General features: G+C 39.4%; 1 protein-coding gene across 3 annotated transcripts; it reads right to left on the bottom strand.

Annotated features, from left to right (window-relative positions):
• Positions 1 to 228: 228 nt before the first annotated feature.
• On the bottom strand, positions 229 to 19,063 carry FAM98A (family with sequence similarity 98 member A). 3 transcript variants are annotated; one of them, XM_073338437.1, is made up of 9 exons: positions 18,985 to 19,063; positions 18,643 to 18,748; positions 15,353 to 15,501; positions 13,155 to 13,289; positions 11,419 to 11,603; positions 8,500 to 8,580; positions 7,534 to 7,650; positions 3,362 to 3,529; positions 229 to 2,177 (listed from the first exon to the last, which is right to left on the bottom strand). In XM_073338437.1, exons 2-9 carry the CDS (start codon positions 18,693 to 18,695, stop codon positions 1,416 to 1,418), a joined length of 1,650 nt encoding a protein of 549 aa, XP_073194538.1. In that variant the 5' UTR covers positions 18,696 to 18,748; positions 18,985 to 19,063; the 3' UTR covers positions 229 to 1,415. The 3 variants fall into 3 exon arrangements, with proteins under 3 accessions (XP_073194538.1, XP_073194539.1, XP_073194540.1); XM_073338438.1 differs by lacking the exon at positions 18,985 to 19,063 and adding an exon at positions 16,374 to 16,486 and having other exon boundaries at positions 18,643 to 18,908; XM_073338439.1 differs by lacking the exons at positions 18,643 to 18,748; positions 18,985 to 19,063 and adding an exon at positions 16,752 to 17,750.
• Between the last annotated feature and the right edge of the window lie 340 nt (positions 19,064 to 19,403).

Consider the following 19,403-nt stretch of genomic DNA (forward strand, 5'->3'; position numbering starts at 1 on the left):
GCTATAGAATTTCAGCCAGTTACCCCTGTATTAAGTCCAGACTTGTGTCTGACTAAAGCATGTCTTCCAGAAAGGCATCCTACCAGTCTTGGTTTGAAAACATCAAGAGATGCAGAATTCATCCCATCCCATGCTTAAAATAGCTGGCCAGGAACCTCTATAAATTTCCTGCTAGTGCACGATTCTTTTAGACCTTACCATGATTTAAAGAAAACCAAACAAACTGGAGAACATACAGATACTTTTATTGCTCACCTTTTATACAACAGCACACCTTCAGCCATTTTCTTTCACAGCTTGACAATGTTTATGTACACAAAATCCCAGCAAGAAGCATTATGTGGCTTTCAGTAAAGGAAAAAAATGTCAAGACATCAAACTCAGCCAGGCTTCATTTTCTGCAGCAATAGTAAAAGGGCTTCCTCCAGGCAGGAATTAGTCTTTCCAGGCCGTAGTGCATTTCTTCAAAAAAAAAAAGAAAAAAAAAAAAAAGAAAAGAAAAGAAAAAAAGAAAAAAAAAAAAGACAACCCCCAAAACAAATTGCCCTGAATTTGCTGAGCCAGTGGTATTAACTCGTGCATAAAACAAATTTCAGTTTGCTGTTCCTTCTAGCTGATTTCAAGTAAAAATTAGGTTTGTAAGAGGAGCAACTTGTTTTGGATGGATGCAGGTCAGTTTGAATTGCTATACTTTACTACAGCCCTACATACACTATCGGTTCACAACTTAGCTTGGTTTTAAAATGATCTTCACAGATTCTGGCCGCAGGCGAGATCTCCAGAGTTGAGCAGGAGATACAATTTTCAATTAGTGGAAGATAAGGCTACTGAATGTGGTATCTGCAGTAGAGCTCAGATAATAGATACAAGAGACCTGAGAGCTAGAAAGCAGTTTGAAAGTAGGTATGTGAGAGCATGAGCGAGAAACCTTTTCTTGATTAAGATGACAGGGCAGCAAATCAAAAGCAATACTCAAAACTGTGTTTGGAGCATATACACCTAAAGAATAGTTAAAAAGAGAAATGCAGAACATATAAACGATAATTTAATTAGTTTTCAATGTTGTGTGTGTGTATTACAAGTTCCTATACCCCCAGAATGGAAGTCAATCACAGCAGGGTAATAATTTCAGAACAAAATGATTTGATCAAAGGGATTCCATCTAAAAAGCTAAGCTGTTGGTTTAAGGTTTGGTTAATCCCAGTGAAGAGTGGCAATTTATTTATTTCAGTCAAACAACAAAAAGAAAATCAGAGTTGTATGGGAACCTACAGCTTGCTTGAAGCAAGACCTCTCACCCAGACAGGGCCTTGCCACCACATATGGTCTTTTACTAATTCAAGAAGCAATAGATCAGGCCTCTGACACTAGGTTTCTATTACTTGAGCTCTGCTGAAGTGTAAGATTTAGCAGCCTCAGCTAGTAAAGTGTCTTCCTTGTCCAAATCCAGACTGATTATACTGATAGCCTCCATGCTGGAAGTGCTGCTCAAACTGCCCTCCTTGATTAAAGTTCTGTCCACCTCTGCCTCCCCAGCCTCCTCCTGGGCCTCCACGGCCACCGCGGCCTCCACGGCCACCTCTCCCGCCTCCACGCCCACCACCTCGATCACCATGGTGCCCACCATCTTGGTATCTGTTGTCTTGCTGGTAACCACCGCTGCCGCCGCCACCACCCTGGTATCCACTTCCTGTGTATGAAGACGATTGATAGCCTCCATAGCCGCCTCCTTGGTAGCCACCACCGCCACCATGGTAACCACCTGTTTGAAAACCTGCATCTCTGTAGTTGCTATCTCTGTAGTTGCTGTCCTGATAGCCTCCTCCTCCGCCATCTGTCCAGCCTCCTTGGTGCTTGTTTCCTCTTCCTCCCCCTCTGTTTCCATGGTCATAACCACCCCGTCCTCCTCCTCGACCGCCTCGTTCATGACCCCCTTGTTCATGACCTCCTCGTCCTCCATATGAAGAATCATAACCTCCTCGCCCTCCTCTGTCATGACCCCCTTGTTCATAACCACCTCTTCCTCCATATGATGATTCATAGCCACCTCTTCCTCCTCTGCCTCCACTTTGCTGTGGAGGACCATCTTGTCTTTTCTGCCATGGTGGCATCTCAGGAGGTGGAGGCTCAATTTCATTTGGTCTGCCCCCTCTATCAGGTACTCTGCCCATTAATACCTGTAAAGGTAAGAAAAAGATTGTTTAAGGAGTTCTAATATCATGCCATCACCAGTCTGATCCAGTATGGCAAATCTTATGTTCCTAGTGAATAGTATATGCAACCTTGTGTTCCTATTACTATCATCCTTGTCGGCCCATTTCTTTCCTTTTGGCTTCTGTACCTCCTTGCTGACGCCTAAATAGGCACAAGATGCAAGTTTTTTGGGGTAGGGACCGTTTTTATGTTTGTACAGAGTTCAGTACAACAAAACCCAATCCTGACTGCAGTCACTGAGTGCTACTGAAATACGGAAACTTTCTTTAATTCTTTGTGGGTGACGTTTCATGTTAACTTTTGAAGAACAGATACACTATAGTGTAATGCTAATAAGACTCAAGTTCAGGGTACAAGTCAGTCTGATTAGCCTGAATTCTCAGGGGAATAACGGGATTTGGAGGAGCATGTGTGTAATTCCTTAATTTATGCAATATTCTTTCCACGGCAACACTTGCTCTTACAAAAATATGCACCTTGACTATATAAATGTAATCTAATCAGAACTCATACGAGAATCTAAATAGCAAAACACTGATTTTGCAAACAGATTTATACCCCGTCTAATTAAAATCCATTCAATTAAATGATTGCATTCTTTATTCTAGATGTGATGTTAATGACATCAGAGCAATAGCAGCACCTGATAGTGAAATGATAACACCACAAATATACAAGTAGCTTCCTCACTCCCTGTGTGGGTTGACTATGAAGTGTAACTGTAACATGGATCTTAAGGGAGATATTATGAACCCCTTACTCACACAGAATAGGATAACACACCAGGATGAGTCACACTGAAAGCAAAGGGGGTGCTTGGGGAGTATGATATTATTCACTGCGAGTGTGTCAGAATTTGACCCTAAATATTAGAAGTTACAATTCCTAAAATTACAAACTAATTCAAAGTACACTACGCACTTTGCTTTGGTGCATAAGGATCAGCAGCAAGAAGATAAGTTTCTCATCACGTATTTTCCAGTTTACATTGACTTTGATGAAAAATACAGAATGTTATGGTGTTTAAAACACTCACTCTCTCATTGGGACAAAAATTTTTTTTAATATTTTAAAATGAAATGACTTAATGTTCACAGCCTAGTACGAAGTTACATTTGCCATCTCACAGCAGTCACTGAAGACATACCTTATTAATGGCGCACACAGTCTTTTCTCGGATAGACCCACTGCTTGTCCTCATAATCTTTGACAAATCTTGCCGAGCTGCCAAGAGGTGAGCAATGGAAATAGTGCACTTGGTAGTTAAAAGGGCACGTTTGGGTTGGTAGACTTTAGCCAGTTTCTCTGTTTGACTCTGTTGGAGGAAAGAAAAACAAATGATTCAATTAGCTAAAGGCATCAGTATGTGACCGTGTCTAACCAAAAGATCCAGATCAATAAATGAACTAGATAAAAATATATTTGTGTTATTAAAATACAAGAGGAATATCAAAATGGCTAAGAATCACTATTTGAATTTAAGGATTACTGTAATAAGGACTGCGTGAGCCAAATTATTTTTTCACTCTAGTCACACAAAAATGATCATTCTAACCTGATTGCCAAAATGTTACTTTGCACACATTTGCTTCTTACAGCTGAAAATTGTTGAGAGAGAAAGATATTTTGTTATTCTGCATTTATGTATTTGTCTTGAGTAGGCAGTCAGTATTATCAGTTATCTATGTTAGAAAAAGAATTCCAGCTAATCAATACCTTCACAATGCCAATTAAAGTTACTGATTCGGATTGTATACATCTCCTTTTCCTTTTGCACACGCACAATTCCTAAACAGTCGATGTTTAAAAAAAACATCCCTCAAATCAGTTTTATGCTAGCCATAAACTTCCCTACACAGTAAGTTCTCTGAAGCAGAGATGATGTCCCATTTGTCTGTAAAGCACCTAATTACATAATACCAATGCGTAGAAGGTCATAAAAAGGAAAGGGATCATTTATTTTAGGGATGGTTTGTTGAACCATAATCAGATTTCATTACACTGAGGTAATATGTGGCTATTGTGTTTAACACCTCACAGTTTTAACTGTTATTTAATTAGCTAAAGCTATTTACTGCTTTGCATACGCTAACTTCTTAAATCTGTCACCTGTTATATTAAATAATAGGAACCTATTTAACTCTTCCCAACTGCTGCTATAATCCTATTTCCTGTTCACTGCTAGATATAATTCCCCTCGGTAACAAACTCTGTATATTACAAAGAGGGCGGGAATGAAAGAGCCAGTAAACCAATGTGTTGATGATGGGTCCTTTGAATGGTCAAAAAACCATCTGGGCACCGTCCTCAAGTAATCTACTGAAATTCACAACTGTCCAGTTTCCTTACATCGTACATAAAATAGTGTGTCAGCGTGCCATTTGAAAGGGTGGGTGGTTACTACATATGATACAACCTTTCACATTTCTCCTTGCCTGGTGTGAGTAAATTGTTTGATAGGCTAGTAAAATATTAATGTTTTTATCAATTATGATAGTCCACAGGTAAGTAGATGTGCATGGGCTGGTAAGTTTACATGGACATTTTGCAGAGTTACAATGCCAATTTTCAAGGCTGTAACTTTCTTTTTTTAAACGTTTAGTTAAAAGAGGAATATTTTACCTCGTTTTTTTCCTAAGAAGCCACTCTTGCTCACATGCTGCTTCCGCTGCCATCAGCGGTTCCTGTTTCCTGTGTTTGAGGGGAGCTACAATTGACCAAGGTAATGAAAGTTAAAAAACTACTTCAAGAAGAGATATTACAGGCAAATAAACGTAAGTCACTCTGAGCAGTGTGAAGTCAGAAGTTCAGTCGGGAGAAAATACCAGCTTATTAACTTTCCCATTTGCATCCTCCCCAATTGCCTTCTGTCATTAACAGCTTGCTCTCTTGACCTCCTGCCCAAATGTACCTATGGCAAGGTCCCCTGTCCCCCGCCCCAAGTAACATGCTCGATACAACACAAGTTAGCTGCATCTAGCTTTGACTAGCATATCATCAAGATTGAGCCCAAATTGAATAGGATCAGAGATGCAACTGGGGATAAAGGACAGTGAGGGAATAACAAAGGTGTGGAGCAAAGGAATAAAGAGATGTAACTGAATATTTAGTGTAACTGAACAGTGGATTGTCTGGGGCGGACAACACTGGGTGAGGGCAGGTGGATGGGAGAATCTGTTCTCCCAGCTGAACTCCTGATATTTTAACATCTTCAGGGTGACTTAACAAATTTTAGTTTTCCCATCTATAGCTCCCCTTCAAGGCAGGAAACAGGAATGATAAGAGCTGTAGTGGGTAGATCAAAGTGGTTACTCAGGGACAAACAAAACACCGTAAAATATTCTTTTTGAAAACCAAACAACTTTACACTTTTACATTAGCAACTAAAGGTAAAATGTTTACCATAAAGATAGCAAAACTGAATGACACCCTTACTTTATTACCTGACACTAAGCAAAGACAGAAAGAACAGAATAGCATGGGAAAAAGAACAGAAGTACAGTACGTTTTTCCATTTTTGACCTACAATCCAAACACTTGTGATCTTATATGAAGCCAACCTTGAGGTGAATACACATACAATATACAGAGCAGCCATAATATTTTAGTATTCTTGCACTAATTATTTCTTTAACCTTAAAAATCTCTAATACATAAGACATAATACAAGTCAGCGAAGAAAACAAGGTCATTTGTCATCAAATGTGAAATCTATTTACTGTTTTTATCTGTACAATTAAGCAATTAGTTACCACTACTGCATTCTTTGATTCTTAATGAAATTATAAAAAGAAGTTTTTAAAAGTTCATATTTTAAAATGAATACCGTATCTTTGAAAGTTGCTAGGAAAATAAAATTTTAAATATAACATATTGCCAGTGCTTAAATACTGTGCACATATAGTTTTCCCTACACAGTTTAATTGCAATCTCACACAGTTCAAGCTATTTCCCCAGCCCAGACATTGTCCTTAGTCCTCCCTTGTTGTGTTCATAACAGCTCTTTCAATACATTTCTACTGAAAATACAGTGAAGAACACTGTGCTTTTCCTGAACTAAATCTGAACAGCTGATCAAACCTTGGAGCCCCTGCAAGACACTTCTTTTGAAAAAAAGGCAGGTTTTGCAAAACCATGACACAGCCACAAGTCCCAAGGTGTTTTTAACACAGCCCAAAACTCACTGCTCGCTTTCAGTTTCTGTTGAAACACTAAGTATTAAACAGCTCTTCCAAGTTTGTCAATGAAACCTGACATATCGCCACTGCCTTCCATCACTTGTGTGACACCTATAGCCCCGTCTGTGTGATGGTAGAGGATCCCAAGCCAGAGAGAAGATAAATACAGAACAATTTATTTTTTAAGCTGTTGATTTTTAAGTAACTTATTTAGTCAAAAGACATTGGACGTGAGACTTTACATCATCTGGCTCTGAAACTCACCTATGTTGATGGCCACCTAATTTATGTGGTAGTGCTAACTAATCGCACCATTATGGACATTATTTAGACAATAGTGATAATTTTAGAAGCCAGATTTATAATGCTTGTCATGTTTAAAATAATCGTTCCCAATTTTTGCTATCAATATATTTGGAATTTTGTCATAGGGGAGAGATCAGGTAGTTAGTTTGGAAACCAGAATGATCATATCCAATTAACTTCAGAAGGGGTTGAAATCACATCACACTCCATGCTACAATTCAAGAACAAAATTATATACCAAAATATTACCTGACAGCCAGGATGACAGAGCAAATTGCAGTGCATGGAAACATTCAAGACAGCCTTACATAACAGTAATGTACCTAGGGATCTGGGCTTGCAGATGCAGCTTGATTTTGGGGAAAAGTCAGCACTTCAGCAGACAGCACAGACTTTGGTACTAAGTAAAGAGGTGGTCAGAAGCAGGATTCACTGACATGATTCTTCAGAAACAATGCAAAGAAGAGATTCCAATCTTGGTTTCCTTGGTTCTAATGTAAGATTGCTAATGTGACAGTGAATGAAAAAATCTAACAATCCCCTCTTATCCCTAATATTTATTCTTCTATTTATCCATTTAACTTTATTTTTTGCTCTCTATACATAGTTATATGCACATATATAGTTACTAAATCATATAATAATCATCAGTTTTAAAACAGAATTTTGTAGTCAACTTATTCTGTAGTAAACTTCTTCAGAAATCCATAAACCAAAAATATTACATCAGGGGATGTTTTCCATTAAGTGCAAGGAAAGTCAGTTTTCAAAAGATATTTTATATAAAGCATAAGTGATCTGCATGTTCAGCATGTTTACAGAAAGCAATTTGTACCTTAGCTCTATCTGACCAGCCAAACGACTGCACAGTTACATCCAAACGTTTCACTAAGAGTTTTCTCCGAACTTCATACTCATTGGCTATGGCTTGGTTAATTGCTTCAATTTTTTCCTGAAATGAAGATTCATGAGAGTGACACACACACTAGATTATTTTCTAATTGTAACAATAAATGATAGACAATGGTATAAACAGATTCAGATATTAAACACAGATTTGACTTTAGCACACAATTATCTACCTATTAAACATTCTCCAGTCATGGAATTGGGCCTCAAATGCAAGCCCCAGCTGCTAACACTACTTCCCTGACTGCCATGAAAGCTCTACCTTCTTCATGGCAGCCCAAGTACAGCCTCCTATCGGCACAGTGTTCAATGTTGTTCATACGGTATGAAACGTCTCACTTTTTTTAAGCTGCTGGTTTGCTTCCTCCAGTATTTTCCAGAGCAAACAAGTAAGGAGGAGAAAAATATGAACAAGGTATAAACTCAAAGAAATGCAAGGATTTATACCCTCAAGTGCTAGGGAGTCTGAAGTCCACAGCTCCTCAAAACTAAAGTGTCTTTAAGACACGAGATGTGGCGCTAAGAATAAAAAGCAGTACTTGGATAATTGTTTGAAATACTGTATAAGGATCTCGATTAGAGGCTATGATGCAGCAGAGACAAGGCAGCCTCATGCAGCAACAAGATGTTCCTTTATGATTCATAATCGGAAAAAAAGACAAGATACCACTGGAAACGCTATGGCTTCTCAGGGTGGCAAGCAATGGTCCCTGCTAGGGCAAAAACGCAGACATTTAGGGCTAAAGGGAATTCTTGTCTATCTTTTGCCAGGAGTCTGTACTCAAGATAACTGATTTTAAAAAACAAAAAACAAACAAAAAAAACCACAAAGTATTTGGTAATGCTACCAGACACGGGAGACAAAAAGTCTCTTACACACTTGGTTCCTTACCCAATGAGCTGGTCCCAATGGTTTCTTCAGTAAAGGTTTTCCAACATGGCCAGGCGGAACCTTTGCTAAGGTTTCTTTTAGCTGTAATAACATATATTGTGAACATGCTACCGTGGCCATAAACACAGCTTTTCAAAAATCAGATTTAGGGACTGGGTATTATATAGGAAGCACAGGGGGGCCCTTTGTTTTGATACAGGACTGTCCAAAATACATTGTGCTGTATAAAGAGCCAATCACATTTGTGTCTGAAAATTCTTAACTCTTATTGTTACAAGTAATATAATAATCTTAGATATAAGGGAGAGAAAATACATACAAAGAGCAACAGACTCCATTATGACCTCAGAGATAGGAAACATCTGTGATTAAAATGGAAAATCAAACATTTGATGAGGTCTATTTCCCTTTAAACACAGAAACTATCCTATATATAATTACTTCATAGCATTCTCAATTCCAGAATATTTTATATGAAGACTTCATGGAAGGAGGATCTAAAACGGGCCCCTCTTGTAATAAAAAATACATTCTTCAATATGATCATTTAAATTATATGCTGATCAAATGATTTGTGTGTAGCTACTATTCCATCTTTCCCATCTTAAAACTACTAAGAACGCAGGTATAGAAATGGGATAAAACACTTGGACTGGAGGAAAAGTGGGTCAATGAGTCACAAAGATACTGCTTCTTTCCACTGTTGCAAGTCATATTTCTGAATTTATGCAAATACTCTCTTCAGCGGCCTACAAAATGTAAGGCCTGGTTTCCCAGAGGTGCTGGATACCTGCAGCTCCCACTGAAATCAATGGGAACTGTAGATGAACAGTGCCTCTGCAAGTCATGCCCCAGATAAAGCCACAGTCATAAAAAGAAGCGATGCTTTGCCCAAACTCTTTGCTTATGGTTTCCTACCAGATGGTAATTTGTACATTTCATGAAGCACAACCCATTTGAAGAAAGTTGTTTTCACCTTTTCAACATACTGGTAAATGCATGCCTGGTCCTCTCTTAAAATTTAGAAAACTTTTCCTACCTATCTCTGTCCCTGCCAGAACATGTCCTTTACAACCACCAGAATTGCACGCAAACGTCTTTCTGATTTGCAAAATGTTGTTGTTCCAAAGAAGTTTCTGGAAAACTGGATATCAACTGAAAGGTTTCCAAGTTTATAATTCTAGGTACCTGTCTATTTCATAATCATTCTTTATGACTGTAAGTGCTACTTATTACTACACTCATCGCCAATTCCTATCTGTTTTGCTTACTAGTTCAAAAAACCCAATACATACAGAACAGCAGAACTAATGGTTGATTTAAATAAGCTGCATATTTGCCATATGCATGAACAAGATGAACAAGGTTGGAAATCAAAGTTTACTGCAGCTGGCAGAAACTTTGGAATGCACAAAAGAAGAAAATACAGCTATCATCACTGTATATTCAAATCTAAACTTTTCACTACTTATGATATTGTAGTTTTTGACTTTCATTCAGATTGTGTCAATGAAAGTCGACCATTACGTTTCAATTTTGTTTATAGTCAGTGTCTAATCAGCTTCACATTTTGGTTTCTAACTACTACCAAGATATTCCAAAGTTTGGATTGCAAACACTGCAAATTCCCTGAAAAATAAGTTTCTGCTTAACGTTTTTTAAAAATTCACTGAAACATCTCATTAGCCTTTTAGTCTGTTTTCACTACAAGATGACTTTGGGGCCTAAACTGACTTAACAGTATCCCTTTAAGCTTAATAGACTTAGCATTGCCTGTTATTGTGAACCAAGCAAAAAAGTGATAGGGAAGTTAATTATGAAATTTTGAAAAAGTATGAACTCTACTATGTCATTTTTACATTGTATGATCAGAATCTTTTGATATAAATACAAAGAATTATCTATAGAGCACCTTTCATCAGAAAAACTTTGCCATGTTAATGAGTTCATCCATGTGAGATAAAGCATTTTCTCCATTTTACAGATGGGAAAATGGAGGCACAGAGATCTTAAACTGACTTTCCTGAAGTCTCAAATCCATGACAAAGCAAGGAACAAACCTGTGATCTCCTGAGTCCACATTATCTTTCCCCTCCTAAATGAGGGCAATTTGGAAAGCCAAATTCTCTTTAAAGACTTCCAAATGAGTCATTTCTAGCAACTTTGACTCAGCTGAAGTAGAAATTCCTAAAAGATTAACAAAAGATTTCTAAAAGGGGGTTTGGGGACCTTAGTAATTATGTAAACTTTAAGGGACAGATAATATAAGAAAGTTAAAGGTTTTTTTAAACAAAAATGTATTTTTATAACAAAGAAAAAATATTTTCCTTTTTTTCTGCAGTTTAATTTGTGCATTCGACCACACATTCAGTTTCACTGTTTCCCCCAGATAGTAAGAACATTCCTTATTTAAAAAAAAAAGAAAATAGAAAATGTAATCAAAGTCACACAAAATGACATGGGGACTCTAGGGTAGGTGTTCACTTGATATAAATTTTAAACTGACTAGATTTCAAGATGACAGATCCCTTTAAAAAGTTGTTTAAATATCTAAGTAGTAATTAGAAACAAGTTTCTCCTTGACTTACCTGCCAAGACCTAAGTTCAGTGGTTCTGAGAATCCTCAGCAGCAGGTAATGACTCAGAGACCTACAGCTGCATAAGGAATATGGAACCCTTCATGGTAATGAGATAGCCACAGCCTTTGAGCAAGATACACAGAACCCTGACCTCAGGTCTTAACAACGAAGAAGCCCTTAAGTTCACTTTTAATATCTGCAATTTCTTTGTGATTCATAGCACATTCTGTAAACCACATTAATCCCCCAATGGTAGAAAAGTTTCAAAAGAGGCAATGGAGCTCATTTAAATGAAAGCAATAATACTCTAATATTGTACTTTTGTTCCTTTGGATCTTACTTTTTTTTCGATTCCACTGAAGAACTGGAACATAGTTATGTTGGCTGGAGGCTTGGACATGCCTAATGCAATACAAATGCCTTTTAGCTCCTGAAAGACCTCACTACCACCTCCTTCTTGTGCTTTTTTTGGAGGGGTGTTCACACATAGCATTCTGGCAGCTTCCAGTTCTGAGATGAGGTATGCTGGGGTAAGAAAATTAGATTTCAGAGTAAGATACATCTAATTTTAAAATTACTGAGAATTAAAGTACTTACAAATGATAAAGGCACAAACAGAGCATTTTAGAAAGATTTCAGAATGTAATTTTTCAATCCAAAGAAAGCTCATATTTGTAACAATCACTGGGTAGGAGCATGTGGTCCTGAGGGGATCACTGAGAAGGGGAAACTCTAAGGTTGAGGCACCTGTGGCAACTGGCAGTCCTGCCGAGAAGCCCCACTCCAGTAGATTTTATTATACTGCCTAACAGAGCATGGCTCTTCCCCTGCAAGGCCTTTCCAGAGTGAGTAATATTGATCGGGAACATGGGGAAAAAAGCAAGAAGGGGCTAGCCCATGGATTTACAGCCAGGTTGATAGGACTCCTTAAGGTCTTGGGTCAAAAAGTGGGACGGCTAGAGGTATAAATGAAAGACTCACAGGGGAACCAGGATTGGAGATCATCCAAGAAACTGGGGTGCTAGGCTGGCTGGAAAACAGTTAAAACAATCGCAGCTATTCTTGGGGGCAATGGAGACACTATATAAAGAAAGCAGGAACTGATGCTGAATCGGACTATAGAGAACTCTGCAAAGCTTTTCACATGAAGACAGCAGGAAGATGGCAAATCAGGGATTTACCACCTCACCCCATCCTCCCAAAAAAACTCACAAATGAACAAAATCTTGTGAAGTGTCTGCTTATGTACAAGAATTCAGCATTATGTTTAATGTCAGATTTGATTATGTAACCTTAGCTTGTGATTCCCATAATTTTTAAAGTTTGAATTAAAATGTGATGTATTTAATGGTACATTTTCTCTTTAATTTCACCTAGAAATCTCAACAGTAATTTAGAGTTCTTCTGTTCCAAAATACAATGGGAATTCTATGTCAACAAGAATGTCACTTTACTATGCTGCTTTCAAACACCAAACAGCAAAAAGAGATACAGGAGCTATTTATGGAGGAGGCTGACACAGAAAAACTGAGGCTCCTTCTCTCCCCAAAAGTCAGGCTTTCAGATCGGTTTTAGGGGTGTGGAAGAGGGAAAGTTCTTAACCATCCACCACATCCCAAGAGTCAGGTAGAAGGCCATGATAGAAGATTCAAACTAATGACAGATCTACCAGTCAGAGTGAGATACAAAAAGTGAACCCTCTGAGCAAAGTCCAAGGTCTTTACCCTGACTGGAATCTCAACATGCTTCCCTCTTCCCAGTACCTTTGTAGAGAGGAATGCAATAGGCTTTTCACCAGGTCATTGCCTCTGGTCTTCACAGGTGCTCTCCCACCCTCAAATCTTTTCTACTGGATACTGACTGGTAAATTTTTTGAAAACGTGGCAGTGTAATGTGACTCCTTCAATTCTTTTGTTTGGATTTTGGCCTACTTAAGAATTACTGAAAAATTATTCACTCCTTATGGGAAACAAACAACACAATACCACCACTATTCTGTTTCAGAATCATAAAAAGGAACAGGAGCGGAAATCTTTGCATTAGCAGGCCTCTACGAAAATGTTCCCTTTAACTTACTGAGCAGCAGGAGGCAGTTCTTCTGATTGAGAAGGCGTTTTGTCACATCTCCTGATGTTAGTGATGCATATGGACAGTTCATTTCCCCCAGAAGCCCACTCACTTCAAGTTGGAACTCTTCTGCCTCATTTGGACCTTTAAAAAAAAGCAACTTGTTTAATCAGTTCAAATATTTAGTTTCCTGATTTTGTGATCATAAATTAATTAAGAACTACAGAACTTTGGAGACCAGGGTGATTTGGTAAAAAAAAAAATTGTGGCTACAGCAGAAAGTTATTCATGCTAAAGGAGTATCAAAATGAAAATATTGCTGTGGGTGAAAGCCACGAAGTCCTCTGGGTTTTCAAAGCTTGGGACTCAGCATGACTGATCTGAGGACAAGTAGTTCCTCAGTGATTGCAGACTTATGCTTCCATTTGCTCTCTCCCCCAGTCTAGGAACTCTTCACTTAGTAGCCATATAAAGTACAGAAGTTGGAACTAATGATATCACAGATACCAATCTGGAATCCGTGTGGAATCTTAGTGTCACTTAAATATCAGAGCGATAGGCATCTTAGATTTAGACAATTTTGACTGAAGTACTCTTAGTAAATAATTAGGAACTGCTGGGTAAGAAAGGTCAAGAGTATCACAAACCTACCCCTTTTAAGTTTACATTTATGACCCTCACCTACTTGCTTTTTCTTAGTAGGAGGGAAAGTCAAGTAGCTTAGGTGCAACATTTAGATTGACAAAAGATGTGTTTTCTTGTCCTAGAGCCCAAGAACTAGAGTGAAACTAAGATAGCTTTTCATCATCCAAGCTGAGTGAAGTACAAAATGTGAATAGAAAAAAAAAGTTTAAAATTAGGGCATTTAAAAAAGAGACATCAACTCGAAAATATTATAAGACCAAATCAGACAAAATTAGGATACCACTTACTAGCACTATAAATATATAAACCCTTGATATATATCTATTGCCCAAGTTCCTGAGAATTTAGGAACAGGCACGAAGATCCAGTTTAGTTCTATTTTGATTCAGCCCCTGAAGAGGGAACCTTATAACATGCAAGATCTTTTACTGCCTCTACTAGTAATGTATTCTCACTAAAATGAATAAAATATAGGGAGAAAAGGATTATTGGAAAGAGCACACTAAAGAGAGGAAGAAGAGATGGAAAATATTGAAAAAAGGAACAGTGGGAAAAAGAACGGAAAGAGACAGGACGCTGAGAAACAAAAAGATATATAGGGACATTGAGTAGATTACAAGTTAAAATTCTCTTTTTACATTAAGAGTCCATTTGCCAATCTGTGTGGTTTTATATTTCCACACACACACACACACAAAAAGTCTCTTGTGTTGAAGTGTTAAATGCTTTCATTAACCAAAGGGGAAACCAATTGTACCAGGGAAAATTAATGCACAAAGTAAACAAATGGAAAAATACAGAAAAGTCTGTAACTGAAAAATTAAAGAAAAATATTAGGATTAGGTATTGTAACAAAAATAGGTTAAAAAGTGTATACAATTCCACAAATATTCAGAATTATGTTGAATACCTGTTTAAGATAAAATATGGATTCTGATACATAAAGTATAAGTCTGAAGAATGCCAGAATTAGAGCTCATTAAAAACTCAATAAAATTGTTTAAACATTTTCTTGAAAGTTTTATTTAGTTTTTCCCCATTAAAGTTAAAAAAATTATGAAAAATTTTAGATTTCCAAGTCCTCCCCCACAAAGCATTTCATAATTCACTGTTTGTCTTCCCTTTAAGATAATCAAGAGTAAATAGACAATTGAGGCAAATCTCTAGTTATTAGAGCATCCCCTCTGGAATTTTAAATATAATTTAATACATCAGATCCTCAAAAAGTTGTAAAAAAGTTATTTTGAAATTTTGATAAATAAAACTTTTTCCTCCAAAAATAAGAAGGTATTCGAGAACTGAACACACTCCTCTCTGTGAAAATCAGTTAAAGGAAAAAATAACTTCAGTAGAAAGTTCATCCCAACAATGAATTCAGCTTCTGTTGGATGCACACTGGGTCAGCTTGAAAAATGAGGTGGAAATCATCCAAAAACTGATAGGATGCGCACAGTACTCTGTGGTACAATTGATTTAACAACTGTCAGACCAAATCTATGGAACACACATCTATAAAAGGGTATTAACTGCACAATTTTGTTCTCAGGGCTGTGGTTACTTACTGTTAGTAGCTTGCACATTTTCTTCTAATTTACAGTATAGCTTTAACTCAGATACCAGCCAAGCAGAGAGTTTGGTAAATTCAGGGGAACTGGCTCCACCAGAGACTGCTTGAGTCAGCGCTTCATCTTCTAACAATGGACCTTTGTAACTGGCAAGTAAAATTAAAAGCACAACTTATTAAGCATCTATATTATGACTGAATTCCGCTATAGATTTTTTTTTTTTTTTTTTTAACATCTATGTGCACATGTAAGGAATATCACCATTATATCTTAAGTGTTGAAGATACAGGGAAATGTCATAAAAATTCATGAATTTAACTATGGGGAAACAGGACATTAAAAATGTTTGAGTAAAACAAATGTGACAGGAGTCAAAATGTTTTCATTCGGAGCAATGCTACCGAAATATGGAGTGCAACTTCTATCATAGATATTAGTTTATTGATCTATTCTTTCTGCAATTCTAAAGTACCTCTCTGGAATTATTGCTTCATAATATGTTGAGTAACTAATGCCTGACTGTTCTATTGCCTTTTTTTTTAATTGCCCAAATGTCATTTGTTTTCATATTTTTACTGGGTTGCCAGACAATGCAAATTAGAAACACTGGATAAAGATGTTATATAAGTAGTGAAGGAGGAATAATTTTCTGTTGAATAAAAACTTTAATATGGACATTAAAGAGGTGAAAAGTTGTCTCTGTATGGAGACCTATGGGACAAATTCAGGCCTGGCATAAGTAGGCACGATTTTATAATGAGAGTTGTACGCACTATGTCAAAGCTGAATCTTATTCAACTCTAAATATAACACATTTTAGTTATTTACTGGTTTTAGAAGATCGGAGGTTTTTGGTTTTTTTGTCCAGAAAACCTAACAATTTCCCCCAGCACGGTAATGGCACAAATTACAGCTTGTACTCTAGTAAATATAAAAGGTGCTAGATTGTTTTGATGTAATATACCCATCTGAAAAGGGATCAAAGAAACCTCAAAAACAATTGAAGTTACCCTGATACCTTGAAGAAGTAAAACTTCAAATGACTGAGTCCACTTTGACAATTGGTGCAGTCAACTCTTGATAGATGTCAAAGATGACAGATGTCTCAACCAGCATACGAGGGCTCTTATCCTGCAAAGATTTGGGTTGTTACTCACAGGGTGTAAAGTTACACACACAAGTAATCTTTGCAGGATTAGAGCCTAAATAGTTTGTCAAGAGAAAGGCCCACTCTCTGATTCTCCTAGCAATTCCCCCTTCCCTAGAAATGCCGTCCCAGCTAACATCTCTCTCATAACCTGGCTCCACTTCTTCAGCTCTTTAGCTAGCAATCCAATCTATGGATTGCTGACTGAAACTTCAATCTGTGCCTCCCCATGTTCCATAATACACATACTTCTGCTCCTCTTCCCTCCAGTAATGTCCCTGCTCTGGTTGATGTATTTTTTCTGCTGCAGCCTCTTGTAATCCACAGTTTGACAGCATTTTTGTTTAGTCCAGATGGATCAACAAAGCCACACTGGGCGAAATTCAGCCCTCCATTACATTTGTGTAATCTCCTATTGACATTGAAAGTTAAATCAATGTACACCCTGAATAAAGAATTTGGCCCAGAGTGCTATAAAGATGACCTGAAAAAGGAAAAATGGGCTTGTGTCCTTTTATTCTTCTTCATAATGTACAGAGCCTACATATTTGTTTTCCTCCCTTCTCTGAAGGGAAGGTTTTACTCCTGGTTCTCCCGCCCCGGTTAGCATGAAAGCATATGTTGATCAAAGAACTAATGAAGTGAGGACATCACAAGAAACAAGGGAATTAAAGCTGAGTAACTTAAAGCAGAAGGGAATTTTAATCAGAGACTTTTAACATATTAAAGCTGTTTGGTTTATTCGTTTTTAACAACATCTGTTTGACTTCAGTGCCTAATGAACACTTTGTAGTAAGGCATCCTTCGTTAAACATTCAACTAGAAAGGAAAGATTCTCCATTGGTCAGGGTGCTAGCCTGGGACTTGAAAACCCAATGTTCAATTCCCTGCTCTGCCATAAACTTCCTGTATGACCTTGGATCTCAGTCTCTCTGTGCCTAGTTCCCTCATCTGTAAAATGGGTATAATAGTACTCCCTCACCACACAATGATGCTGCAAGGATAAGTGATGACTCAAAACACTGCGGCTGCTCCTACTAATATTTCAGTGTCGACACTACCTACGCAGACGGGAGGGGTTCTCCCATCTGTGTAGGCCAGGGGTCCCCAATGCAGTGCCCGCAGGCGCAATGGTTCCCTTTGGGGCAGTTGTGTGCGCCCGCATGACACCGCACCACTGAAATGCCGCTGCTGAGTGCAGCCACCAGAGAACCGCCTGCTGAAATGCCGCTGAGAAGCACTGCCGTTTCTCGGCGGCACTTTGGTGGCAACACTTCTTTTCGCTGCGGCTTCTCAGCAGCATTTCGGTGGCGGGGTGCCCGGTGCTCACCACAGTCTTCTAGGAATAGGAATGTGCTATTCCCACAGAAAGGTTGGGGCCACTGGTGTAGGCAATCCAGCTGGCCTAGACACGGTAGCTAGATTGATGGAAGAATTTGACATCAGGGGTTAGGTCAGTATAGCTATGTCTCTCACATGCTTAGATTTTTCATTACCTCTGAGAGATGTACCGATTACAATGTAAGTTCCCAGTGTAGACCATCTCTCAGATACTGCACTCACAGAATCCAAATAAGTACCATCAACAGACAAAAAGAAAAGGAAGACTTGTGGCATAAATAAATTTGTTAGTCTCTAAGGTGCCACAAGTACTCCTTTTCTTTTTGCGGATACAGATTAACACGGCTGCTACTCTGAAACCATCAACAGACACAACACAATAGCCCTGGAAACTAAGTCTGAGAACACAACAGACATGCTGTACTTCTGCGAGAGGATTTTTCTGCTGTAAGAAAGATTTCAAAACCTGCAAAGTCGGGTTTCTTCTAGAACAAAGATTTTCCGTTGAAGAAGTTGAATCCCTAAACCCCACCTCTCCCTCTGCCACTAGAGGAGCCCCTCACGTGTGCCTATGGAAGAGGGAACAATAGGCGAGTGTCACATTGGCCACCCGGAGCTAACATGGAAACACGAGCACAAGGAGTTTTCAGCCTCGATCCCCGTCACGGGAATTGCCAAGTCACCCACCAGATACGGGTCCACCTGCCCCCGCCCCGAGCGAAGCGCTGGTTGGGCGAGCCGGGAGGGGGTAGCCGGTCCCACACGTGTATCCCGCGGAAGGCCGGGGAAGGACACCTACCCTAGATCCTCCAGCGCCTCCAGGATGTCGCTCTCCATGAGCTCGAACTCCATCCTTTGCCCGGGCACCCACCGGCCTGTTTCCTTGCGAGGGAGAAAGCTGGCACCTGCACAGCAAAGCGGAGTCAGTCACCAGCGCGCCAGCCCCTGCCCCGGCTACAGCCCCGGGCCCGGGGCGAGGCCACCTCACCCCACCCCGCTCAGCGGCAACCCCGGGCCCCGGGCTCCTCAGCCACGCCCTCCGCTACCGCTCCTGCCCAGGCCGGGGGTCACCCCTGTCAGCTCCCCGCCCCCTCCTCCAGGCCTGCCCCCTCCCTTGCCCCACCGGGCTCCCCCGACGCACTCTGCGCAAGCAGCTACCAAGCCGACTGCCGGGTTGGCATGTCAGAGCGGGAGGGGGGGGGAGGGGAGAGGAGGGGAGCAGGCCCCCGGCCTGACCTCTCACCCGGCACCGGGAGCTGCCCTGCGCGGTGCCTAATTCACATCACCACCTTGTGTTCTTTTAACGTCTCCGCTACTCTCCGTTTCTCTTTCAGTGTGAGGGGTGATTTTTTTTTTAATTTCTGGTTTTTTGTTTTATTAGCAGAAACGGCCCCTTGAAGAAAAATATTTTTGTCAGGCAGCGTCTGGCAGCCTTGAGCGGAAGGACCCCCCTCCTGTGGAACCCACGTTGGAATGTGGAGGGTTCTGGCCGTCCGGAGACGATGAAGTTAAAGAAACGAGGAGACATGGAGCGGGAAAGGGGACAAACTTCAGCAGATG

This window comes from Lepidochelys kempii, chromosome 3 (assembly GCF_965140265.1).
Source record: "Lepidochelys kempii isolate rLepKem1 chromosome 3, rLepKem1.hap2, whole genome shotgun sequence".
In the NCBI taxonomy this organism is placed as follows: domain Eukaryota; kingdom Metazoa; phylum Chordata; order Testudines; family Cheloniidae; genus Lepidochelys; species Lepidochelys kempii.